Here is a 27,441-nt window from a genome sequence, read left to right on the forward strand (position 1 = left end):
CTGCCTTTTCGAAGAGGCCAGTTTTTCATATAAAACCAGCAAGAAATGATTCGCTTTTTATTTTATACTTCTTACACTTTGAACTGTGACATCGCAAGTATTTTGGACTTTATAGTATACAAGTAGATCAACTGTAATATTGTAGATATTTACATGGTTACGTTCTTATCACAGACCCACAAGACATTTCTTGCTATGTGAAAGCAGAAAACTGGTGTAGGTATGTTCCACAAGGGCTATATAAAGGGGAAGGGGGCGGGGGGGGGGAAGCTGACCAATGTTTTTAGGTGCAGTACATTATGGTTCCTCCAGCGAAAAAATATTGTTTAAAAGAAACGATTCTTGGTTCACACTCCAGTGAAACAAATGTGACAATTCACATAGAACAGTTAATTGATGGAAATTAATGATAAGACCCCAACACAACTGAAGGTTTCAGATAACACCATAAAGCATGAAAGCAAAGTAATGAACTTTATAATCACCCGCAATCCGAGGCTATAACATTAAAATGGCGGGGGGGGGGCAGAAATAGAAGGAATGCATAGCTACAATGTGTGGTGGGAGAAATCTTCTGTCAAAATTGCACTGCAGTAATTCCCTCTCTAGTAGCTATGGTGTTATATATAATGGGTATGGATACAATAATAGTCACTGAAAAGGTGTCATAGAGTCTTTAAACATTCACCTGAACAGGTCTACTGTTCCTCATCTGAAGGATTGCTCCTGTCACAGTGCAGCATAGTCTCCCAACCACATTGAAGCATGAGCCTAGATTATGTGTTCAAGCTCATTGTGGAACTTGAACACACTATATTCTGACTCAGAGGCAAGCATTCTACCAACTGAGCCAAGCAGACACTTAAATATATACATATATATATATATATAAACAACTGACTCGAAACGGGACTTACATTTTCCGATGCTGGATCAGAAAATATTATCTCAATATGTGTCTGTACTTTGCCAGGGATTGTAGGTACAAAGATAATAGGCAACTTGACAGAAGTAAATGGGCCAATTACATCCATGGTGACCTAAAACAAAAAAAGCTTCAGTAAACAAGAGTACACTTGATGACTTAAGGCAACAAAAGGCAGCTGCAAAGGCAATGATTTGCAGTTTGCAGTTTTTGTGTATTACTTCATAGAAAGATGTCAATTTACCAATATTAGCTTTTTATTGAGAGCAACGATGTTAAAGCTTTGCAGGTGACAGCTAGAGCTGCCATGTTTATACTCCATCTCATAATAAAGTTTGTTCCAAGAGGTGAACTATGTCTATACAGCTTTAAGATATGCATGTAATTATTAAGATGGTTTTAACATACCATTAATATTTCTGCTGCTAAACAACCGCAAGACCGTTATATGGTATGGATTCAGCAGTAGCCATTCATACTAATCTAACTCAGTTCTGTTAAGTACATCTCAGTAGATCATCAGTGCCTAGTTTTCATTAATAATAAAAACAGTAAATGCTGGAGACATTCAGCGGGTCAGGCAGCATCTGCGGAGCGAGAAACAGAGTTAATGTTCCAGGTCGATGACCTTGCATCAGAACTGGAAAAAGTTAGAAACTTAACAAGTTTTAAGCAAGTGCAGAGGTCGGGAAAGAGGGGAGTGGAGGAAAGAATAAAAGGGAAGGTCTGTGATAGGGTGGAAGGAAGAAGAGATTAAATGACATCAGGGATGCCTGACTTGCTGAATATTTTCAGCATGTTCTGTTTTTATTTTTATTTGCGCAGACAGCAACTCAAAGCCATACCTCAATAAAAGCCAGCTGCACGGCAATAATTTTAAGTTTTTGTGTATTACTTTATAGGAAGCTGTCAAGTCACCATTAAAATATATGGAGCTGCTTTATATTCATGACCAAAATATATCAAGGTCACATTTTTAAACCAATCATTAGTTTTCAATCCTTGGCAGGAGGTCCCGGCTGTCAAAGTCTGCACACCAAGAAACCCAAACCCAAACAAAGAAAAAGAAACAAAACTGCTGCTGGTGTAAATCTGAAATTAAAAAACGAGAATATTCAAAACACACAGCAGGGCCATCAGGATCTGTAAAGAAAAAGACAGGTTCGCGTTTTGGGTGTAGATCCTCAGGATGCAGAAGGGTCCGCACCCGATAAGTTATCTGTGTTTTCTCTTCACAGATGTAAATGCGTGTTTCCAGCATTTACTGATAATACTGAAGAAACCTATTGCCACAAGGGCAATGTTCCATGCAAGCTTCACTCCAGGGGCTGTGATGCCGCATCATTTGGACAATCCATTTCACTCAATGAATCCATTCCTGAACTACTTGGGGCGAGATGGAATTTTCAGGATAAATGTTGGCCTAGAAATCTCGGTCGGCTGCTTCTCGCAGGCGATCGGCTAAAAAAAGGAAAAAAGATGCGCGCTTATCTGAAGCTGCTGCGCCCACAAGCGATCCTGGTCCTGAGGCCTCCACTAACTGCGCGTTGCAGCGCGTGCACGTCAGGACATCCGCAGAGCTAGAGCTGCAGTCATATGGCTCTGGGCAGCCAATCCAGGTAAAGTATTTTCTCATTCATAATAATGGGAACTCCGTAAGTTGGAGTGTTCCCATTATTATGAATGAGAAACCCCCCCCAAACACCCAAAACACTAATAAAAAAATAGAAAAAAATACACCACATATTTAACATTAATTTAAATTAAAGTTATTTATATCATAAAAAAACATATTTTCCCGATTTTTTAAAAACATTTTTTAAATTATGGTTTAAAATAAATTTACTGTAGTGGGGAAGGTTTTTAACAATAAAATGTGTTTTTTAAAGTTTATTTTATTATGTTTTTGTGTGTTTTAAAACTCTTATGCTTGTAACACTAGGCTATGCACCGGCTTTTATCAGACGCAAGAGTTTTGAGGACATTTGCTGGGAAAGATATGGGTAAATCCCGCAATCCTGCCCGTGCAAATGTCCTCACTCCTGAGATGCGGAGGATTCTGTCAAGCCAGAAACTTGACGGATCGGAAAAAACGGTTTTCAGTGCATGTGCTTTGTACGCTAAAAACCGGCTTTTGCGATGCCTTCCCAGATCCGTACACACTCCGCACAGACCCGGGGAGGCTGGGATTTCTGGGCCAGTCATGGGCATTTATCTTAGACGAGGCTGCTCAAAAGAAGTAGCACAGAAATTGCAGATTTTGATACATACTTGTGAATTACTGAAGTAATAACAATTAATTATATTCAAGTATAACAAAAGAAATGAATGCAGTACTACAATTTGCTGCCACGGAAATGATTGTTGGTGCTTTAAACTGCAAAAAGCGCATAAACGCATGCGGCAAGCATCCCCAACATTGATCCGTATTCGCTGAACAGTAAAACTGACAAAAAAGTTAATGCAGCACTGTTACTGTGGTAAATCATCAATAAACTTCTCCCGCTTTGTAGATAGAGGTGCCTTTAATGACTCCCCAATGTAATGACAATACCCTCTCTAAATAATAAAAGCAACACTTCATTTTGACTTTACGATAACGTTCAACACTTAATAAATGTTGTCACGTAATTTATAGGATCAGTCAAGTCAATGCTGACTTCCACATCTGTATTATGTGGCCAGCACCTGTGACACTGTAGATGAACAGCTGAAAATTTATAGTGTTTTTATTCTGTTTTGTGACACAGAGAATCCCCCCTCCCCCTTATTACATACATGAATAAACACTAGAGATCATCAATAAAGAATGAGTGTCACATGTTTCCAGGCTTTCCCTGTTGCGTCAGCATGGCAGCAACTCTGGCAACATTTCCAATTATGTTTTTTTTTAATTTCTCTTACCTTCCCTACTGAAGGCACTGACTTGTGCTGGAGAACATTTCAAGGTACTGACGTATCATTTTATAAAGAAGTGCCCAACTAGTAATGAATGCTCCCTAATGGGACGGCTTTAGGTTAGGGAAGCAAAGGATGATGACATTGTCCTATTCTCCACTCAATTTCAGGTTGAACCCCAGTGAGGAGCTGGGTTACGAAAGGTGACAGAATGTATTCTCAGCAACCGAACAATATCTTAAAGGCATTCTCCATCTTTTGGCATGATGTTGTTGAGATGATTTAATGCTAGTTTTAACCATACTACTCTCTAAAAGGCCAACATTGTTTTGGCATATATTCCCTCTAAGTCACACACTTGGAAATATATCACCGTTCCAGCATCGTCTTTGGGTCAAAATCCTGGAACTCCCTTCCTAACAGCACTGTGGGAGCACCTTCACCACACGGACTGCAGCGGTTCAAGGCGGTGGCTCATCACCTTCTCAAGGGCAACTGGGGATGGGCAATAAATGCCGGCCTTGTCAGCGACGCCCAAATCCCAAGAATGAATTTTTGAAACAGTAGGATGACTGAACTGCAGCTACTGTGGTAGTAGGTAATTACAATCTGCTAGGAATATCAGAAACATAGCTAGACCAGAGGATAGAAATGAATTTAACAGCCAGGATTATAGAGCATTCAGAAAGGACAGAAAATGAGGTGCGGTAGTCATGTATGTCAGGGACAACTGGGAGTTAAATGAAATGAACCTTGTGGGAGGGGGAAAGAACTGTTTTTAAATAGAAATAGATAATGTGAAAAAATGTCAAAGTTAGCATTAAGGGTATGCTACAGACCACCCGTTAAACACAAAGGGAAGAGTTTGCTCTATGAAGACATAAGAGGGGTGCATGAGAACATCAAAGTTATGCTGATGGGTGATTTCAATCAGCCTCATAAATTGAGCAAACCCAAGTGGTGCGGATTCAGAGTCGGTAAATGCACTGCATGGCTGCTTCATGACTCAGTGCGTAAGGGAAGCAATGCTCACTTTGATCTGATAAATGAATCTCACAGTGTAAAGAAAATGGAAGTGCCAGCACTCCACGGAACAGTGAGCACCAAACGATCAAGATTCACATGAACAGGGACACAATTAAACCCAAGACCAGGAGCAAGGTTTATCATTTTAAATTCAACGGGATGAGGGAAGATTCAAAACAAATGGACTGAGGGAGCATGTTCAGCAACTCTTCAGTAGATGGTAAATGGAACATCTTCTCAAACAATAATGCTGGGCATGCAAGACAAGTACCTACCTGAGATTGGCAAGCTCAGACTGAACTAGTGTGACCCTAAAAGTGTGACCCAGGAACTTGTAGCACAAAATAAATCTAAGCCGATACTCCAGTGCAGTGCTGAGGGCGCGCTGCACTGTCGGAGGTGCCGTCTTTCGGATGAGACGTTAAACTGAGGCCTCATCTGCTCTCTCAGGTGGACGTAAAAGATCCCACGGCACTATTTCGAAGAAGAGCAGGGGAGTTATCCCCGGTGTCCTGGGGCCAATATTTATCCCTCAATCAATATAACAAAAAACCCTGCAGGAAGCAGATTACAAACCCAGTCCAATTTTGGGGGAAAAATCTGGGAAATTCCTCTCTGACTTATTTAGGTGATCGAAATAAGTGCAGGAGATTACCCTGGCCCTATGCGTTACCTATCTTCTGTATGACGTGATCTCCGGCCCAGCCAGAAACGGGTCCAGCTCTAGCTTGATGGAACAGGCTCTGACTCTTCTATCAGGACAAGCTGGCACATGATGACTTGAACCAGAGGAGAGCCACCATCTCCCAAGTCATTGTGCCAATGGAGGAGGCCGCCATAGATGTTATGGGCAGAGCGAGGGTAAGAAACAGATGGTGAGGCCGGAGGATATGCCACGCAGAGTGTTTGGCCATCTCCCCCTCCTTTTCTCTTGGCACTGAACTCTGGCCCTCACACACGCTGCATGACAACCTGGTGCTGCTTAGAGCTGCCAGTCATCTGCTACTATTGTCCCTTGCCACTAATTGCGAACATTTGTCCCTCTCCCCTCATTTCAAATCCACCGAAGCAATGCACTCAACCACGGAGCATGTGTTCAACTCTATGCACACTGCACGGGGTGTGGAATAGTGTAGCATGACAGGCTAAATGGCTTGGCATAAGCATAGAGCATGATGGGATAGTCAGTATATAACGTGTAGGAACAAAGAGTGTACGTGCAGTGCAGCACGGAGAATTTGCTGAATTCGGGTGACATGGATACGGGGATAAAATAGAACAAAAAACAGCTAGTGTAATGTGTAACTAACTGCTAAATATAACTTACTTGCATAAGTGTTAGATGGGGCTAGGATGAGTGTTAGATCATCTTAGAATTAGGTTTCGATAATCATAAAATAAACCAAGTGCCAGAGTTAGTGCCAGAGTTAAAGTGCTCAAAGTAAATACAACATTGTATAGAAAAATGCAGAGAGATGAGTTCAGTGCAACAATGTAAGGAATGCAAAATTCATCAACCTTGAGGACTGGTATGGATAAAAATTCGGGCTCCTAGAACACAATTCCACATCAAACCAGTCATATGACATCTGCCAAGAGACTGTAGTTCCTGCATCAGACTTATCAGTCACCTGAGAACTCATTTTTAGTTCCGAGGCAAGTCATCCTCGACTCCTAGGGACAGCCGAAGAGATGACTGACAGTTGCAGTACAAGTAGGTGTGTTTTAAGAAAGGTATAAATATGGAATGAAATGCTCTGTCAGGTGAACTCAGTGTGAAGAACAGCCTGGCTTGCTCCTGCTCCTAGCCCCCATGAGTTTCCTACTGGTGAGTGTATAGACATATAGCTTGCTTGTATTATCCATGTGTGCTGTTTAATAAAATCTGCCAAGGTAATCGGACACCAGGGTCTCGAGCTTGTATTTAGGGAATGTGGATTAGCTTGTAGCAGGGGGATCCTCAGTTCAGGAGCCTGTGGTACCAGAATGGCAGCTTTGATCAATCTTTCGACTGGTGACATTCAGGATCTGGGCTCCACCATGTCCCCAAGCTTGCAGGAAAGCATGGATAGGGGGCTTGCACAGAGCCACAGCCCTCCTGCAGTCTGCTCTCCCGCCGATCGGTGCGGGTGGCAGTGACGCCATGAGAGAGGCACATGCTGTCCCCTCCCGCGATGGCAGCACGTCTACCCCTCCCACAGCCCCTCAACCAGCGCCTGCACAACGGTCAGAAAGCCAGTTGGGCCAGACTGCCCTGGCAGGGGGCGAGATGCTGCAATCTGCAGCCGGCCCCTCCGAGGTCTGAGCTCCTTGATGTCGTCAACCATGGCCAGCATAGAGACACAGCAGCCTACCGCCTCCCACGCTGAAGCCACTGGGGTAGTACCTCGCAGGAGTACTACGGTAGGTAGGAGAACGCCAGGGTCATCATTAGTATTTGGATATATTTGGCAGAATTGTAAATAAAACGTATTTACATAATTCTGGACATGCAGTTTGTTTACATAGAAACATAGAAACATAGAAAATAGGTGCAGGAGTAGGCCATTCGGCCCTTCTAGCCTGCACCGCCATTCAATGAGTTCATGGCTGAACATTCAACTTCAGTACCCCATTCCTGCTTTCTCGCCATACCCCTTGATCCCCCTAGCAGTAAGGACCTCATCTAACTCCTTTTTGAATATATTTAGTGAATTGGCCTCAACAACTTTCTGTGGTAGAGAATTCCACAGGTTCACCACTCTCTGGGTGAAGAAGTTCCTCCGCATCTCGGTCCTAAATGGCTTACCCCTTATCCTTAGACTGTGACCCCTGGTTCTGGACTTCCCCAACATTGGGAACATTCTTCCTGCATCTAACCTGTCTAACCCCATCAGAATTTTATATGTTTCTATGAGGTCCCCTCTCATTCTTCTGAACTCCAGTGAATACAAGCCCAGTTGATCCAGTCTTTCTTGATAGGTCAGTCCCGCCATCCCGGGAATCAGTCTGGTGAACCTTCGCTGTACTCCCTCAATAGCAAGAATGTCCTTCCTCAGGTTAGGAGACCAAAACTGTACACAATACTCCAGGTGTGGCCTCACCAATGCCCTGTACAACTGTAGCAACACCTCCCTGCCCCTGTACTCAAATCCCCTTGCTATGAAGGCCAACATGCCATTTGCTTTCTTAACCGCCTGCTGCACCTGCATGCCAACCTTCAATGACTGATGTACCATGACACCCAGGTCTCTTTGCACCTCCCCTTTTCCTAATCTGTCACCATTCAGATAATAGTCTGTCTCTCTGTTTTTACCACCAAAGTGGATAACCTCACATTTATCCACATTATACTTCATCTGCCATGCATTTGCCCACTCACCTAACCTATCCAAGTCGCTCTGCAGCCTCACAGCATCCTCCTCGCAGCTCACACTGCCACCCAACTTAGTGTCATCCGCAAATTTGGAGATACTACATTTAATCCCCTCATCTAAATCATTAATGTACAGTGTAAACAGCTGGGGCCCCAGCACAGAACCTTGCGGTACCCCACTAGTCACTGCCTGCCATTCTGAAAAGTACCCATTTACTCCTACTCTTTGCTTCCTGTCTGACAACCAGTTCTCAATCCATGTCAGTACACTACCCCCAATCCCATGTGCTCTAACTTTGCACATCAATCTCTTGTGTGGGACCTTGTCGAACGCCTTCTGAAAGTCCAAATATACCACATCAACTGGTTCTCCCTTATCCACTCTACTGGAAACATCCTCAAAAAATTCCAGAAGATTTGTCAAGCATGATTTCCCTTTCACAAATCAATGCTGACTTGGACCTATCATGTCACCTCTTTCCAAATGCACTGCTATGACATCCTTAATAATTGATTCCATCATTTTACCCACTACCGATGTCAGGCTGACCGGTCTATAATTCCCTGTTTTCTCTCACCCCCGTTTTTTAAAAAGTGGGGTTACATTGGCTACCCTCCACTCCATAGGAACTGATCCAGAGTCAATGGAATGTTGGAAAATGACTGTCAACGCATCCGCTATTTCCAAGGCCACCTCCTTAAGTACTCTGGGATGCAGTCCATCAGGCCCTGGGGATTTATCGGCCTTCAATCCCATCAATTTCCCCAACACAATTTCCCGGCTAATAAGGATTTCCCTCAGTTCCTCCTCCTTACTAGACCCCCCGACCCCTTTTATAACCGGAAGGTTGTTCGTGTCCTCCTTCGTGAATACCGAACCAAAGTACTTGTTCAATTGGTCCGCCATTTCTTTGTTCCCCGTTATGACTTCCCCTGATTCTGACTGCAGGGGACCTACGTTTGTCTTTACTAACCTTTTTCTCTTTACATATCTATAGAAACTTTTGCAATCCGTCTTAATGTTCCCTGCAAGCTTCTTCTCATACTCCATTTTCCCTACCCTAATCAAACCCTTTGTCCTCCTCTGCTGAGTTCTAAATTTCTCCCAGTCCCCAGGTTCGCTGCTATTTCTGGCCAATTTGTATGCCACTTCCTTGGCTTTAATACTAGCCCTGATTTCCCTTGATAGCCACGGTTGAGCCACCTTCCCTTTTTTATTTCTATGCCAGACAGGAATGTACAATTGTTGTAGTTCATCCATGCGGTCTCTAAATGTCTGCCATTGCCCATCCACAGTCAACCCCTTAAGTATCATTCGCCAATCCATCTCAGCCAATTCACGCCTCATACCTTCAAAGTTAGCCTTCTTTAAGTTCTGGACCATGGTCTCTGAATTAACTGTTTCATTCTCCATCCTAATGCAGAATTCCACCATATTATGGTCACTCTTCCCCAAGGGGCCTCGCACAACGAGATTGCTAATTAATCCTTTCTCATTACATAACACCCAGTCTAAGATGGCCTCCCCCCTAGTTGGTTCCTCGACATATTGGTCTAAAAAACCATCCCTTATGCACTCCAGAAAATCCTCCTCCACCGTATTGCTTCCAGTTTGGTTAGCCCAATCTATGTGCATATTAAAGTCACCCATTATAACTGCTGCACCTTTATTGCACGCACCCCTAATTTCCTGTTTGATGCCCTCCCCAACATCACTACTACTGTTTGGAGGTCTGTACACAACTCCCACTAACGTTTTTTGCCCTTTGGTGTTCTGCAGCTCTACCCATATAGATTCCACATCATCCAAGCTAATGTCCTTCCTAACTATTGCCTTAATCTCCTCCTTAACCAGCAATGCTACCCCACCTCCTTTTCCTTTTATTCTATCCTTCCTGAATGTTGAATACCCCTGGATGTTGAGTTCCCAGCCCTGCTCATCCTGGAGCCACGTCTCCGTAATCCCAATCACATCATATTTGTTAACATCTATTTGCACAGTTAATTCATCCACCTTATTGCGGATACTCCTTGCATTAAGACACAAAGCCTTTAGGCTTGTTTTTTTAACACCCTCTGTCCTTTTAGAATTTTGCTGTACAATGGCCCTTTTTGTTCTTTGCCTTGGGTTTCTCTGCCCTCCACTTTTCCTCATCTCCTTTCTGTCTTTTGTTTTTGCCTCCTTTTTTTTTTTTTTTTTTGGTGAGTATTTGTTGACAAGGCAATGTTATTTTGCAGAACTACCCATACTAAGGCTGAGGTTAAGTGCCCTCTGCAGTGTGGAAGGAGTGGAATTGATGTTGGGCAGCACTGTTGCTGCAGGACAACAGGGATGATTTAGCCAAAGTGCTTCTTGATGATCAGCTGCCAAATAGCTCTCGGGGGGGGCCCTTGCTCTTCCTCAGCATCCTCTGTGTCCGCATGCTCCTCGACCTCCACAGGTTTTCCACTTTGCAGGCAAGGTTGTGGTGTGTAAAACACATAATGGTGATTCTGGAGACTCTCGGGGTGGGGAGGGAGGGAGGCGGGGGGGGGGGGGCGGGTGGCTGTACTGCAGGACGCCTCGAAACCTATCGGATCGGTTGCTTTGGGATGTCAATGACTTGTCCCATCAGGACTCTGGTCATCGCTCTGAAACTTTAACTCTGTTTCTCTCTCCATAGATGCTGCCTGACTTGCTGAGTATTTACAGCATTTTCTATTTTATCCCAATTTCTCTAATCTGTACTCATAACGAAAGCCTCTTGGCCTTGGTATCAGCTCAGTGAATCTCTTCAGTACTTTCTCCATGGCCATGGTTTTGACATCTTTCCTGAAGTAAGGCACCCACCATGGATGCAGTATTCGAATTGTGGTTAACCAATGATTTGTATATTTTTCGTATTTCCTCTTTGCTTTTATACTCTGTACTTTAAGCGCCTTGGGACGTTTTACTAAGTTAAAGGCACTATGTAAATACAAGTTATTATTATAATACCCCTATTTATGGTTCACAATTTGAACTCCTAAATCTCTTTATTCCTCTACGAATGGTCATTGTTATTGGTTGCTACATAGCTCACATTCTTGAGCTTTTCAATAAATGCCCTCACTGTGCTTTAAGTTGTGCTTGGCCAATAGCAAACCCTTCTTCGTCTTTCCAACATATAGCAATCTGTCCTTCTGGGATGTCTTTGCCAGTGCACAGCTTTGTGATACATGCCATCATTTGCTGTTTTAAAAACATTCAACGATAAACAGCAAGACCTGTATCATGTAAACAGATGTAGAAAAAGGACAGCAAAACAGATAGTAAACTGGTCTTATAACTTTGCAAATTGGTTGCAATCTCATTAAATGCGATGATGAGTGTTTGATTTAGATTTTTTGAATAGCACTTTGCATATATAAATGGCCACATAGCCCTATCCATGGTAGATAAGATGCAAGCTGTTACAACCTCAATATATAGGCTTACAGACTGGCTGACAGGCATCTAGTGGTAAATGCAACAAACAGTAAGTTTGGAACGGCATCAGGGGAGCGTCGAGAGAGGCAGGAGTCGTCGAGAGGCAGCGGCCTATAAAGGCCCAGCAGTCGGGCAGTGCGGGGAACGTCGAGAGAGGCAGGAGTCGTCGAGAGGCGGAGCTTGTACAGCTCCAGCTGGGAGAGAAGGCAAAAAAAAAGTAGAAAGAAATCAAAAGGTGATGTCACAGCCAAGGGGGTAAGTGATTGGCTGGCGATTGGTGAGTAGCTTTTCTTTTTCTTTCTTTTTTATATCAGTCAGTAACTTTTAACATTGTAGTTGCCAATTTAAGTGTAGCTAAGGGTTAAGTCATGGCAGGGGAGCTCGGTCACGTGATATGCTCCTCCTGTACCATGTGGGAACTCAGGGACACTTCCGGTGTCCCTGACGACTACATCTGCGGGAAGTGTATCCGCCTCCAGCTCCTGACGGACCGCGTTGCGGAATTGGAGCTGAGGGTGGATTCACTCTGGAGCATCCACGATGCTGAGAATGACGTGAGTAGCACGTGTAGCGAGTTGGTCTTACCACAGGTGAAGGGTCCACAGCCAGCTAAGGAATGGAAGACCAGCAAGAAGAGTAGTGCAAGGAAGGAAATGCAAGGGTCCCCTGTGGTCATCCCCCTGCAAAACAGATACACCGCTTTGAGTACTGTTGAGGGGTATGACTCATCAGGGGAGGGCAGCAGCAGCCAATTTCATGGCACCGTGGATGGTTCTGTTGCACAGGAGGGTAGGAAAAAGAGTGGGAGAGCGATAGTGATAGGGGATTCAATTGTAAAGGGAATAGATAGGCGTTTCTGCGGCCGCAACCGAGACTCCAGGATGGTATGTTGCCTCCCTGGTGCAAGGGTCAAGGATGTCTCGGAGTGGGTGCAGGACATTCTAAAAAGGGAGGGAGAACAGCCAGTTGTCGTGGTGCACATTGGTACCAACGATATAGGTAAAAAAAAGGGATGAGGTCCTACGAAACGAATTTAAGGAGCTAGGAGCTAAATTAAAAAGTAGGACCTCAAAAGTAGTAATCTCGGGATTGCTACCAGTGCCACGTGCTAGTCAGAGTAGGAATCGCAGGTTAGCGCAGATGAATACGTGGCTTGAGCAGTGGTGCAGCAGGGAGGGATTCAAATTCCTGGAGCATAGGAACCGGTTCTGGGGGAGGTGGGACCAGTACAAACCGGACAGTCTGCACCTGGGCAGGACCGGAACCAATGTCCTAGGGGGAGTGTTTGCTAGTGCTGTTGGGGAGGAGTTAAACTAATATGGCAGGAGGATGGGAACCAATGCAGGGAGACAGAGGGAAACAAAAAGGAGACAAAAGCAAAAGGCAGAAAAGAGATGAGGAAAAGTGGAGGGCAGAGAAACCCAAGGCAAAGAACAAAAAGGGCCACTGTACAGCAAAATTCTAAAAGGACAAAGGGTGTTTAAAAAAAACAAGCCTGAAGGCTTTGTGTCTTAATGCAAGGAGTATCCGTAATAAGGTGGATGAATTAACTGTGCAAATAGATGTTAACAAATATGATGTGATTGGGATTACAGAGACGTGGCTCCAGGATGATCAGGGCTGGGAACTCAACATCCAGGGGTATTCAACATTCAGGAAGGATAGAATAATACGAAAAGGAGGTGGGGTAGCATTACTGGTTAAAGAGGAGATTAATGCAATAGTTAGGAAGGACATTAGCTTGGATGATGTGGAATCTATATGGGTAGAGCTGCAGAACACCAAAGGGCAAAAAACGTTAGTGGGAGTTGTGTACAGACCTCCAAACAGTAATACTGATGTTAGGGAGGGCATCAAACAGGAAATTAGGGGTGCATGCAATAAAGGTGCAGCAGTTATAATGGGTGACTTTAATATGCACATAGATTGGGCTAACCAAACTGGAAGCAATACGGTGGAGGAGGATTTCCTGGAGTGCATAAGGGATGGTTTTCTAGACCAATATGTCGAGGAACCAACTAGGGCGGAGGCCATCTTAGACTGGGTATTGTGTAATGAGAAAGGATTAATTAGCAATCTTGTTGTGCGAGGCGCCTTGGGGAAGAGTGACCATAATATGGTGGAATTCTGCATTAGGATGGAGAATGAAACAGTTAATTCAGAGACCATGGTCCCCAGAACTTAAAGAAGGGTAACTTTGAAGGTATGAAGCGTGAATTGGCTAGGATAGATTGGCGAATGATACTTAAGGGGTTGATTGTGGATGGGCAATGGCAGACATTTAGAGACCGCATGGATGAACTACAACAATTGTACATTCCTGTCTGGCATAAAAATAAAAAAGGGAAGGTGGCTCAACCGTGGCTATCAAGGGAAATCAGGGATAGTATTAAAGCCAAGGAAGTGCATACAAATTGGCCAGAAATAGCAGCGAACCTGGGGACTGAGAGAAATTTAGAACTCAGCAGAGGAGGACAAAGGGTTTGATTAGGGCAGGGAAAATGGAGTACGAGAAGAAGCTTGCAGGGAACATTAAGACGAATTGCAAAAGTTTCTATCGATATGTAAAGAGAAAAAGGTTAGTAAAGACAAACGTAGGTCCCCTGCAGTCAGAATCAGGGGAAGTCATAACGGGGAACAAAGAAATGGCAGACCAATTGAACAAGTACTTTGGTTCGGTATTCACTAAGAAGGACACAAACAACCTTACGGATATAAAAGGGGTCAGAGGGTCTAGTAAGAAGGAGGAACCGAGGGAAATCCTTATTAGTCGGGAAATTGTGTTGGGGAAATTGATGGGATTGAAGGCCAATAAATCCCCAGGGCCTGATGGACTGCATCCCAGAGTACTTAAGGAGGTGGCCTTGGAAATAGCGGATGCATTGACAGTCATTTTCCAACATTCCATAGACTCTGGATTAGTTCCTATGGAGTGGAGAGTAACCAATGTAACCCCACTTTTTAAAAAAGGAGGGAGAGAGAAAACAGAATTATAGACCGGTCAGCCTGACATCGATAGTGGGTAAAATGATGGAATCAATTATTAAGGATGTCATAGCAGCGCATTTGGAAAGAGGTGACATGATAGGTCTAAGTCAGCATGGATTTGTGAAAGGGAAATCATGCTTGACAAATCTTCTGGAATTTTTTGAGGATGTTTCCAGTAGCGTGGACAAGGGAGAACCAGTTGATGTGGTGTATTTGGACTTTCAGAAGGCTTTTGACAAGGTCCCACACAAGAGATTAATGTGCAAAGTTAAAGCACATGGGATTGGGGGTAATGTGCTGACATGGATTGAGAACTGGTTGTCAGACAGGAAGCAAAGAATAGGAGTAAATGGGTACTTTTCAGAATGGCAGGCAGTGACTAGTGGGGTACCGCAAGGTTCTGTGCTGGGGCCCCAGCTGTTTACACAGTACATTAATGATTTAGACGAGGGGATTAAATGTAGTATCTCCAAATTTGCGGATGACACTAAGTTAGGTGGCAGTGTGAGCTGCGAGGAGGATGCTATGAGGCTGCAGAGTGACTTGGATAGGTTAGGTGAGTGGGCAAATGCATGGCAGATGAAGTATAATGTGGATAAATGTGAGGTTATCCACTTTGGTGGTAAAAACAGAGAGACAGACTATTATCTGAATGGTGACAGATTAGGAAAAGGGGAGGTGCAACGAGACTTGGATGTCATGGTACATCAGTCATTGAAAGTTGACATGCAGGTACAGCAGGCGGTTAAGAAAGCAAATGGCATGTTGGCCTTCATAGCGAGGGGATTTGAGTACAGGGGCAGGGAGGTGTTGCTACAGTTGTACAGGGCCTTGGTGAGGCCTCACCTGGAGTATTGTGTACAGTTTTGGTCTCCTAACCTGAGGAAGGACATTCTTGCTATTGAGGGAGTGCAGCGAAGGTTCACCAGACTGATTCCCGGGATGGCGGGACTGACATATCAAGAAAGACTGGATCAACTGGGCTTGTATTCACTGGAGTTCAGAAGAATGAGAGGGGACCTCATGGAAACGTTTAAAATTCTGATGGGTTCAGACAGGTTAGATGCAGGAAGAATGTTCCCAATGTTGGGGAAGTCCAGAACCAGGGGTCACAGTCTAAGGATAAGGGGTAAGCCATTTAGGACCGCGATGAGGAGAAACTTCTTCATCCAGAGAGTGGTGAACCTGTGGAATTCTCTACCACAGAAAGTTGTTGAGGCCAATTCACTAAATATATTCAAAAAGGAGTTAGATGAGGTCCTTACTACCTGGGGGGATCAAGGGGTATGGCGAGAAAGCAGGAATGGGGTACTGAAGTTGCATGTTCAGCAATGAACTCATTGAATGGCGGTGCAGGCTCGAAGTGCCGAATGGCCTACTCCTGCACCTATTTTCTATGTTTCTATGTTTCTATGAATTCTATAATTAATTGATGGAAATGGTAGTCAGGGGTATTTTCACATTCTGAAAAAATAAGCCAAATTACTAACGAAATGTTTGCGATAAACCGGATGATATAACTTAATACATAAACAAAAAACCATACTTACTGGGGTAGAAATTGTGGTCGGAGGCTTCCCGCAGGCAGATGTCTTTGACCTGCAAAAAATCTACGAATTTACCTGGTGGTCCGGGAGGTTCGAAGATTTGTGCTCCTGGGCCTCTCTGGGTACCCGCGGGTAGAGGCCCACGTATTCCGGAGGCGCGGGTGGTTCGCGAGCGCCCCTGGATCACATGGGCCGGCCCAACCAATAAGGGAATCTCCATTCATACTTGTGGAGTTTCTGTTTATACGGAATTGCCATAAGTATGAATGGGGATCACTTAAAAAATATACAAATACATGAAATACATTTTTAAAATCCATACATATTTAAAATTAATTAAAATACCATTCAATTAAATATTTTGAACAAAAATGTAATTTTTTGATTTTTAAAAAAATATGTTTTAATGGGTTAAAAATAAACGTACTTTATTGGGCAGGTTTTTAATGTGTAAATGAGTGATCGCATTTTATTTTTCTATTTTTTTTAAAACTCTCATGCTGGTAAAAGCAGGCCTTACCCCTGCTTTTATCAGGCGCACGAATTTCCCGGCAATCGCTGGGCACGAGTTGGGCAAATAGCCCGACTCTGCGCCCGCGGGGTCCCTTTTCTTTCGGATTCGTACAATCTATCGAGAGGATGGTTGACAGATCGCAAGTTCTGGGTTTCAGCGCATGCGCAGTGCACCTCATACGCACCCCATAGGGGGTGCAAATTACGGCCCAATAATTAACAAAGCCTTTGAAATTATGCAGTGGAATACTGATGTGTTTCTCTGAAATTCTTCTCTTTGATACTTTAGTGGAGGCGCTAACCCATTTGTTTTAAAGTGCTTAAAGCCCCCTCTACTAAAATGGCAGAGAGAGCAATTTCAAAGTAAATGCATTCAATATTTGTATGCTAATATCCTAGGCATACTCTCAGGCTTTGTGGCATGAGACCATGAAATAATCACCACACATTTTCAATTGATCTAAAGTGAATCAACTAAATAGATAAACCTTACTTGTTAATTACCAGTATGCCATTTGTTCTGGGATATAATAACATGCCTATACTATCTTTCAATAAGTTTGTAACTCAATAATTTAGTCTCTCACTTTAGCTTTATAACATTTTATACTTCCTTTTGGTTACAGTAACATTATATTTTATAACCCAGCTGGTGTTGATTCCACTGAAAGGCATTTCCGTGACTGCACTGTTTTTATTACATACAGGACATAGTCTAGCAAATCATGGAGCAATTATCCTAACCTGATCTATTAAGAAACAAGCAACAAGGGGGTTAGAAAATTTAGCCTAAGGTGTTTTCACTTGAATGCTGTTTTCTGATTTGTCACATCTGCAGTGAAAATCAAAACAGTACATTAATGTACAAATATGTGAGAATTCCGTTTTACTCACCATCGCTTCCATTATTCTTACCTGGCCAACTTTGATTTCAGTGCAAAACTCTTGTTCAGTATCAAATAAATCTGAAGAATACTCTGGCAATTCTAATAAATAGAAGACATTAATAAACTTGCAGAACGGTCATGTAATTGGCAAATTAATTTCAATATTGATGTATGTGAGGTGGTGCATTTTGGTAAGGAGGCCACATACTACTTGGATAATGAGAGTGTAAATGGGGTACAGGAACAGAGGGATCTGGGGGTACAGTTACATTAATCACCAAAAGTAGCAACGCAGGTTAATAAGGCCAGAAAAAAGCAAACCAAGCACTGGGGCTCATTTCTACAGGGATAACATTGAAAAACAGAGAAGTTATGGTAAACTTGTATAGAACCATGTTTAGACCACACTTGGAGTACTGTGCACTGTTCTGGCCTCCATGTTATAAACAGGATATAGAGGCACTGGCGAAGGTGCAAAAAAGATTCACAAGGATGACACCAGAACCAAAACTAACTACTCATCAAGAAAGGCTGAACAGGCTGGGACTCTTTTCTCAAAGACTGAGGGGTGACCTGATAGAGGTCTTTAAGATTATGAAAGGGGTTGACAAGGTGGACGTAGAGAAAATGTTTCCACTTGTGGGGAAGACCAAAACTAGAGGCCATAAATATAGTCACTAAGGGATTCAGGAGAAACTTCTTTACGCAGAGAACAGTAATAATAATAATAACTTTTATTTGTATAGCGCCTTTAACGTAGAAAAACGTCCCAAGACGCTTCACAGCAGTGTTACAGTCAAACAGATAAATTTGACACCGAACCACAAAAGAAGAAATTAGGGCAGATGACCAAAAGTTTGTTTCAAGTGGTAGTCTTTAAGGGGAGTCTTAAAGGAGGAAAGAGAGGTAGAGAGGCGGAGAGGTTTAGGGATGGAGTTCCAGAGCTTAGGGCCCAGGCAACAGAAGGCACGGTCACCGATGGTTGAGCGATTATAATCAGGGATGTTCAAGAGGCCAGAATTTGAGGAGCGCAAACATCTTGTGAAGTTGTGAGGCTGAAAAAGATTACAGAGATAGGGAGGGGCGGGGCCATGGAGTGATTTGTAAACAAGAATGAGAATTTTGAAATCGAGGCGTTGTTTAACCGGAAGCCAATGTAGGTCAGTGAGCACGGGGGTGATGGGTGAGCGGGACTTGGTGCGAGTTAGGACACGGGGCAGCGAGCACAGGGGGTGATGGGTGAGCGGGACTTGATGCGAGTTAGGACACGGGGCAGTGAGCACAGAGGGTGATGGGTGAGCGGGACTTGGTGCGAGTTAGGACACGGGCTGCTGAGTTTTGGATGACCTCGAGTTTACGTGGTGTGGAATGAGTTGGAGTAGTCCAGTCTAGAGGTAACAAAGGCATGACTGAGGATTGCAGCAGCGAATGAGCTGAGGCAGGCGAGAAGGCGGGCAATGTTACAGAGGTTTTAGTTATGCCGCATATATGTGGCTGGAAACTCATTTCAGGGTCAAACCTAGGTTGCGAACAGTCTTGTTCACCCTCAGACTGATGCCAGGGAGAGGGATGGAGTCAGTGGTTAGAGAACGCAGTTTGTGGCGGGGACCAAAGATAATGGCTTCGGTCTTCCCAATATTTAATTGGAGAAAATTTCTGCTCATGAAGAAGAATGTGGAACTCGCTAGCGCAGGGAGTGGTCGAGGCGAGTAACAGATACATTTAAGAGAAAGCTAGATAAGCACATGAGGGAAAAAGGAATAGGATTAGATGAAGAGGGGTGGGAGGAGGCTCTTGCGGAGCATAAATACCGACATAGAGCAGTTGGACTGAATGTGCTGTAGATCCAATGGTAACTCAAATCAAAATTCAAATGCTGTTCGTCCTCCCAGCCTGTTGGATGAAATTGTAGGCATATGCAGGCTGACACTGCCGGTATTAGAATATGTATCCATATAATTGTCAGGATGTTTTATAAACAAAGAAGGAGAATAATTCTTCTACTAGACAAATTGCAAAATCTGATTCAGGTTAAACTTCGCAATAGTTGTGGTTCCCATGCGTCATGTAACACCCAAACTATACATGCTTTCTAACTTCGCAAATCTGGAGCCTCATATGTTATTTACCAGGCCACTGATGTGTTTTAATGGGACAATGGATGGAATCACAGAATATAACACTCAAAACATGGAATAAAGATCTTGAATATTTAAATAAATCACTTTCCGATTTTAACACCAGTGGCTCTATTGGAAATGTGTGGAATCAAGATCATAAGAACATAAGAAATAGGAGCAGGAGTAGGCCATACAGCCCCTCGAGCCTGCTCCACCATTCAATAAGATCATGGCTGATCTGATCATGGACTCAGCTCCACTTCCCTGCCCGCTCCCCATAACCCTTTACTCCCTTATCGCTCAAAAATCTGTCTATCTCCGTCTTAAATATATTCAATGACCCAGCCTCCACAGCTCTCTGGGGCAGAGAATTCCACAGATTTACAACCCTCAGAGAAGAAATTCCTCCTCATCTAAGTTTTAAATGGGCAGCCCCTTATTCTGAGATTATGTCCCCTAGTTTTAGTTTCCCCTATGAATGGAAATATCCTCTCTGCATCCACCTTGTCGAGCCCCCTCATTTTCTTATATGTTTTGATAAGATCACCTCTCATTCTTCTGAACGCCAATGTGTATAGGCTCAACCTATCTTCATGTCAACCCGCTCACCTCCGGAATCAACCCAGTGAACCTTCTCTGAACAGCCTCCAATGTAAGTATATCCTTCCTTAAGTACAGAGACCAAAACTGTACACAGTACTCCAGGTGTGGCCTCACCAATACCCTGTACAATTGACTGAATAATGCTTTTCCAAGTGTCCTGCTGCTGCTTCCTTAATAATGGACTCCAGCATTTTACCAACGACAGATATTAGGCTAACTGGTTTATAGTTTCCTGCTTTCTGTCTGCCTCCTTTTTTAAACAGGTGCATTACATTTGCAGTTTTCCAAGGGACCTTGGCGTGCATGTCCACGGATCCCTGAGGGTAGCAGGCCATGTAGATAAGGTGGTTAAGAAGGCATACGGAATACTCGCCTTTATTAGCCAAGGCATAGAATACAAGAGCAGGGAGGTTATGCTTGAACTGTATAAAACACTGGTTAGGCCACAGCTGGAGTACTGCGTGCAGTTCTGGTCACCACATTACAAGAAAGGTGATTACACTAGGGAGGGAACAGAGGAGATTTAAGAGGATGTTGCCTGGACTGAAGAACTTTAACAATGAGGAAAGATTGGATCTGTTTTCTTTGGAACAGAGGAGGCTGAGGGGAGACCTTATTGAGGTGTATAAAATTATGAGGGGCCTAGATGGATAGGAAGGACCTATTTCCCTTAGGAGAGGGGTCAACAACCAGGAGGCATAGATTTAAAGTAATTGGGGGGAGGTTTAGAGGGGATTTGTGGGGGAAAAAATTAGCCCAGAAGATGGTGGGGGTCTGGAACTCACTGCCTGAAAGAGTGGTAGAGGCAGAAACCCTCACCACATTTAAAAAGTACTTGGATGTGCACCTGAAGTGCTGCAACCTACAGGGCTACGGACCGAGAGCTGGAAAGTGGGATTAGGCTGGATAGCTCTTTATCGGCCGGTGCGGACATATTGGGCCGAATGGCCTCCTTCTGTGCTGTAAATTTCTATGATTCTATATGCTTCAGCTCTCCAAGCTTTCTAAGCTTTGTGCCAGATGTATAATTTCTTGAATCTATCATAGTTAAGTTGGGAATGTATTGCTGTGCTAGGGTTTATGAAGGAAAGGCTGATTTTGTAAATTCAACTTCTGAACGTAGCAGGTTACCTTGCTCTTCTGAAATTCCTCCAAAAACAGTTATTGTCTCTGTTCCCTAGAAAAATAAAAGCAAATTATATGGCATATAGCATAATGACAGTTAACCTAAATATAAACAATTCCAAGCCATTTTAACTGGGGGCAGGAATCGGACAAGCGAGGACAAGTGAAAACCCCGTGGCATCGCCAGCGTGCGGCCTGAGTGATTTTAATGGTCAGGCCTCGTTTTAATATGATTGACGGGCTGTCACCTGATCATGTTGAAAAACAGACCAGCAGCTCACTGCCTCTGTGCAATCTCCAGCTGGCCGGCCTCCCTGGGTCTATTTAAAAGCAGGAGTGTACCTCTTAAAACGAGCTTGCATTCGCTGCTTTCACATGTCACAGTTACAATGCTGCAAGTAGGCAAATCTGAAATGAGAGGTAGTGTTTCCCCCAGGTTTTCAGATGCCTCCGTGGAGGTCCTGGTGGAGGTGATCAGGGCAAGGAGGGAGATTCTGTTCCCCTGCACTCGTAGGTGCATTGCCAGGGCGATGATCAGGCCTGGATGAGAAGTTCAGGGCCATGAGCATTACCCAACACTAAAGCCAGGTCCTGGGGAAGAGGTTCAATGACCTCGCAAGAGCAGCAAGGGTGACTACAGCTCTTCACCTCTCTCAATAATACCTGCCAATGCTACTTTTACCCACCACACTCAACAATTCCCTCCCTTTCAACATTCATCACCTCCCTACAATGCTTTACATCTGTACCATTAAAGGTGTAGTATAATCAAGTTTCTGATTTGGAATAAGAAGTAGCTGTTACATATTTTCAAAAGCGATGTAAACAAATTGATTAAAATAATCCCCACCACTGTTTTGGAATTTTGCAACACGTCTAAACACATTTACTATCATTGATACAAAAGCAAAATACCGTGGATGCTGGAATCTGAAATAAAAACAGAAAATGCTGGAAATCTCAGCGGGTCAGGCAGCGACTGGAGAGAGAAGCAAGAAGCTTTTTCAGTTTTTATATACTATCATTGATGGTTTCCTTAAAGGAAGTTTGACACCATCTGAGCATGCTTACCTGATTAAAGGACTGTGGCTTGGAAAGTACTTGCAGAAACTCAAAATAAGTGCCGAGTGCTCCCCGGTTGGTCAGAGTTATGACCTGTGTAATTGTTTCACCAACAATATGGGCGCCAAAATCAACAACTTCTCGATCGACAAAAAGCTACAGGAACCAATAAAAAGTTATTACTCATAGTGAATTGTAGTTTATGTTGGAATAACACTTTCCAAAGTATATACAAGTTTAGTCTTTCTTATTAACTGCAAACTTAAGATTCCAATCTAAAACCCCAGTATATGCAGAAAGTTTATAACAATTTATCAAAGTGTGCCCACTGATACTAGGAATGAGGGCCTTTTGAAACAATTAGAAATACCAATGCAGGTACATTAACACGTTTTTGTCTCATTGTTCTTTCTTCCACTTCTTCCTATCATGTCACCTCTTTCATCTGAACTTCGGCACCTTGAGCTCTAAAGGAAGGCCAATTTTTCCCCACAAATCACAAAATATCTACACTAAATCACAAAATATCTACACTAAAAAAACATTTGTTGAAGAATCATGCAAGGTTCAGTACTGAGGGAAAGCTGCACTGTTGGAGGAGCCGTCTTTCAGGTGAGACGTTAAACCAACGTCGGTCCTATCAGGTAGACTGGCAAACCACCCAGACCTCCCCTGGAGCACGAAGCTTGGGCCAGTTCAAAAAGGTAAACTAAACTATGGCTGCAAGGCTACAACATTTTGCTTTCTGCTTTTCCTCTCTCAGATTATAACAGAATGAGCTAAATAAGAAGCACAAGAACATAAGAAATAGGAGCATGAGTAGGCCATTTGGCTCTTCGAGCCTGCTCCACCATTCAATAAGATCACAAAACATGAGCTGATCTACCTCAACTTCACTTTCCTGCATTATCCCCATACCCCTTGATTCACCTAGTATCCAAAAATCTAGCGATCTCAGTCTTGATAATACTCAACGACTGAGCCTCCACAGCCCTCTAGGGTAGAGAATTCCAAAGATTCACCACCCTCTGAGTGAAGAAATTTCTCCTCATGCATGTCTCTGAAGAAGCTATACTCTTCTTACGAGTCTGTGCTGCGCTGGTGACCATCAAGAAATGGGCATAATATGACCTGCTGAGATCTCTGGAATCTAACAGCTGAGGCTCAGATAAAATATTGGCACCTCAGCTGGTCTTTTCACTCTTAATATCCTCAAACATGTCTTCAATAAGACACAGTAGATGTCCCTGTGAATGTTATAGGAGGTAGACAACTACAGTGTTGTCCTTGCAGGTTTTGAGACTCCACCTTAGAGCTTCTCAAATAGATGCCCAGGGACTAAACTACATGGGTTTCTGGATATTGAAATCCATAGGGAAGTGGCATCACTATAGCCCAGGTACTAGAATGGAATGTGGAAAGTTGCTTTGTCTTTATACATAGACACAATTCAAACCATAAACACAAAAATGACAAAGGTGCACATATTTTCTGCCAAGACTTACATCACATTTTTTAGTTGTACACTTAAGCGGAACAGTAAAGGAACCAATATGAGCCCGTAACATTACCTCTCCTTCAACATCTTCATCAACCTGAGTACAAACATAAAAAAAATCTTCATGGAGTTATACATTAATTGTCACCATTATCAAACTCTTTCCTCCAACATTAGCTACTCTAAAACTTACATTTATCCATTCCTCTCTTTAAACTTTTGTTTCTTTTTTAATTTTTGGCTGTAAATTTTCTGCCTCTAGTTTTCCTCTTTATCTTAAAACCACCTGGCATATTTGTGTCTGCTAAATTATGTCACTACCTATATGACTCTCCTATTTGGTCAATGTTAACCTCTGCCTTCAATGTCTTCCTGATCTCAGCACTTCAACATCTTGTTAAGTATCTTCCACAATTTCACATGACCTTCCATTGTCTATTTGCATGGTTTTCCCCTCTTATTTCAATGCCAATCTTCATCAGCACAAATATCAAATATGCGTGGCTCACACAGATAGTGCACCGAGGATTATTTCTGATCCTTCACAGATTCAGTTCTTCAGATACTTGTATGAAAAAAGCTGGATTTCAAAAATCAGCTAGGAATACAAGGATAACCTTTGCAAGGCAAGGCTCCTAGTGCTCAGACGTACTCAATGGTGCTATGGATTAGAAATTGGGCACACTGACTTCTGCATCCAATTATCCAACCACACTCCCATTTAGCCAGGCTCCATGCGGAGAGGTACACTGGCCTCCAGAAGTGGATCCCATTGAGGAGTCCAGGTAGGGAAGTGGCCTGGATGACCCCTCAAGATTAAGCTAATTTAAAAAAAATATTTGGATCAGCCCCTTTTAACATGGGTCTGGGATTTCCCACCCCTCACCCGATATTGCCCAGGCACAGGAGTTCCCCACAGCAAGGAGCAAGTGGGTACCAAAGATGCACCCACTGGCAAACTTCAGCAGGATCAACACAGGACACCAGTGATCCCGGCATAACTGCTGGGATCGGGAAAACTCATGGCTTTTCAGGCCCAGAAAATGCAGTTATTCTGCCTTTAGTTTTGGTTTTCTTTGAAACTGTAAGTTTAGGATCATACCTAAAATGCTAACCTTTCTCAGATGCTGATTAGCCTGTTATTATTTTGGATTTCTTGCGTCAAGTTGGCTCAGTTGGTGACACCTTCACTCCTGGGTCGGAAGGTTGCGAGCCCAAACCCTGCTCCAGGACTTGAGCACATAATCTAGCCTGACATTTCAGTGCAGTAATGAGGGAGTGCTGATTGTTGGATGAGATGGTAAATTGAAGCCCCATTTGCCTGCTCAGGAGGATATAAAAGATTCCATTGTACTATTTAAAGAGGCCAAGGAATTCTCCCGGTATCCTGGTCAATAATAATCTCCCAACCGACAAAATACATTAGCTACTTACATATCTTATTTGCTATTTGTGACACTGTTATGCATAAATTCACTGCAGCATTTACTACATAACAAGACTTCAAAAGTAATCGATTGTTTGTGAAGTGCTTTGGAACATCCCAAGGACATGCAACACAGTATGTAAATGCAACTTCTTTCTTTCCAGAATTCACATTTGTTCATGAACTAATTTTGTGTCTACTTTTAATTCATCCGTGAAAATACAAATACAAATATATGGAAATTATACAGTTAAGATTTTTTAGAAGAACAATGAACAACTTGTATTTATGTAGCGCCTTTATAAAGGGCAGGTGACCAAAAGCTTGGTCAAAGAGGTAGGTTTTAAGAAGCGTCTTGAAGGAGGAAAGAAAAGTAGAGAGATGGAGAGGTTTAGGGAGGGAGTTCCAGAGCTTGGGGCCCAGGCAACAGAAGGCACGGCCACCAATGATTAAGTGATTATAATGAGGGATGCTCAAGAGGGCAGAATTAGAGGAGCGCAAACATCTCGGGGTGGAGTTGTGGGGCTGGAGGAGATTACACAGATAGGGAGGGGCGAGGCCATGGAGGGATTTGAAAATAAGGATGAGAATTTTGAAATGGCGTTGCTTAACCAGGAGCCAATGTAGGTCAGCGAGCACAGGAGGTGATGGGTGAGCAGGATTTGGTGCGAGTTAGGACACGGGCTGCTGAGTTTTGGATCACCTCTAGTTGAAATAACACAGTGTCCTCTATATTCTGTTAATTTCGATGGAAGGAAAATCAGGTGAGTTCTGCTATCGGCATGCAATCCTCCCTGCCAGATTTTCATCTACCCAGATGCTGCTTAACGTCGAGACGGTAAGAACAGAAATCTACCCCAGCCTGTCTAGAAATGTTTGTCGTCCAAGATAAGTTGGATTTAAAATTAAGTTTGATCAGCAATTTGTGATATACAAGACCTAACCAAGGCAGTTACCATCGCAATTTAAAATTATTCTAAAAGTAATTATACAAATGATTTAAAACTCTGTTACAAAGCAATGTCAGAATTACATTCTTAATCTATCTGGTTAGTTCCATGTCTTTCGACATTCTCCACTAACTCATTTATTTTTTATGCTCTTTTTAATATAATTTGCTTCATGATCTTTTAATGTTTTTATATTATATATCATAATAGTATACAAACACTTCTAACTATACGGTGAGGCATTCCTCAGCATCTCACCTGCACTTGGTTGGAATCCACAACCAACAATGCAGGAGGTTCAAGTGTTGGGGCACTGGAAAAATGGGAGAAAATAGGGAAGGGCACCCAATTCAATCGACTCACTGGAATGACCATACTTAGCCGAAAACTTGAAAGAAGTTAAAAATAAAAGGGCAAAAGCCCATGTATGGGAAAGAGAAGGTAATGGTCACAGCTTCTGAGGAAAACATTGCAACTGATAGTAATGTGCTCAGAGAATCTTTTTTTAATTCGTTCCGGATTGTGAGCGTCGCTGGCAAGGCCGGCATTTATTGCCCGTCCCTAATTGCCCCTTGAGAAGGTGGTGGTGAGCCGCCTTCTTGAACCGTTGCAGTCCGTGTGGTGAAGGTGCTCCCACAGTGCTGTTTAGAGGGAGTTCCAGGATTTTGACCCAGCGACGATGAAGGAACGGCTGATATATTTCCAAGTCGGGATGGTGTGTGACTGGGAGGGGAACGTGGAGGTGGTGGTGTTCCCATGCGCCTGCTGCCCTTGTCCTTCCAGGTGGTAGAGGTCGCGGGTTTGGGAGGTGCTGCCGAAGAAGCCTTGGTGAGTTACTGCAGTGCATCTTGTAGATGGTACACACTGCAGCCACGGTGCGCCGGTGGTGGAGGGAGTGAATGTTGAAGGTGGTGGATGGGGGGCCAATCAAGCGGCTGCTTTGTCCTGGATGGTATCAAGCTTCTTGAGTGTTGTTGGAGCTGCACTCATCCAGGCAAGTGGAGAGTATTCCATCACTCACCAAGGTAAAAACACCACAGGGAGAAGACAAGTATATGCTGGATCAGGTT

At 43.4% G+C, this 27,441-nt stretch overlaps 1 protein-coding gene across 3 annotated transcripts in view; it reads right to left on the bottom strand.

The window, feature by feature from the left end:
* cfap74 (cilia and flagella associated protein 74) overlaps positions 1 to 27,441 on the bottom strand; it is a 224,664-nt gene that overhangs the window by 95,840 nt on the left and 101,383 nt on the right. For all 3 annotated transcript variants that reach the window (XM_070860623.1, XM_070860622.1, XM_070860624.1), the window contains 5 exons: positions 24,003 to 24,092; positions 22,507 to 22,653; positions 21,442 to 21,487; positions 17,616 to 17,686; positions 918 to 1,040 (listed from right to left, as the gene is read on the bottom strand). In XM_070860623.1, the coding sequence (XP_070716724.1) occupies positions 918 to 1,040; positions 17,616 to 17,686; positions 21,442 to 21,487; positions 22,507 to 22,653; positions 24,003 to 24,092 (477 nt within the window). The remainder of the gene's footprint in view (positions 1 to 917; positions 1,041 to 17,615; positions 17,687 to 21,441; positions 21,488 to 22,506; positions 22,654 to 24,002; positions 24,093 to 27,441) is intronic.

Source organism: Pristiophorus japonicus, chromosome 18 (assembly GCF_044704955.1).
Source record: "Pristiophorus japonicus isolate sPriJap1 chromosome 18, sPriJap1.hap1, whole genome shotgun sequence".
Lineage (NCBI taxonomy): Eukaryota > Metazoa > Chordata > Chondrichthyes > Pristiophoridae > Pristiophorus > Pristiophorus japonicus.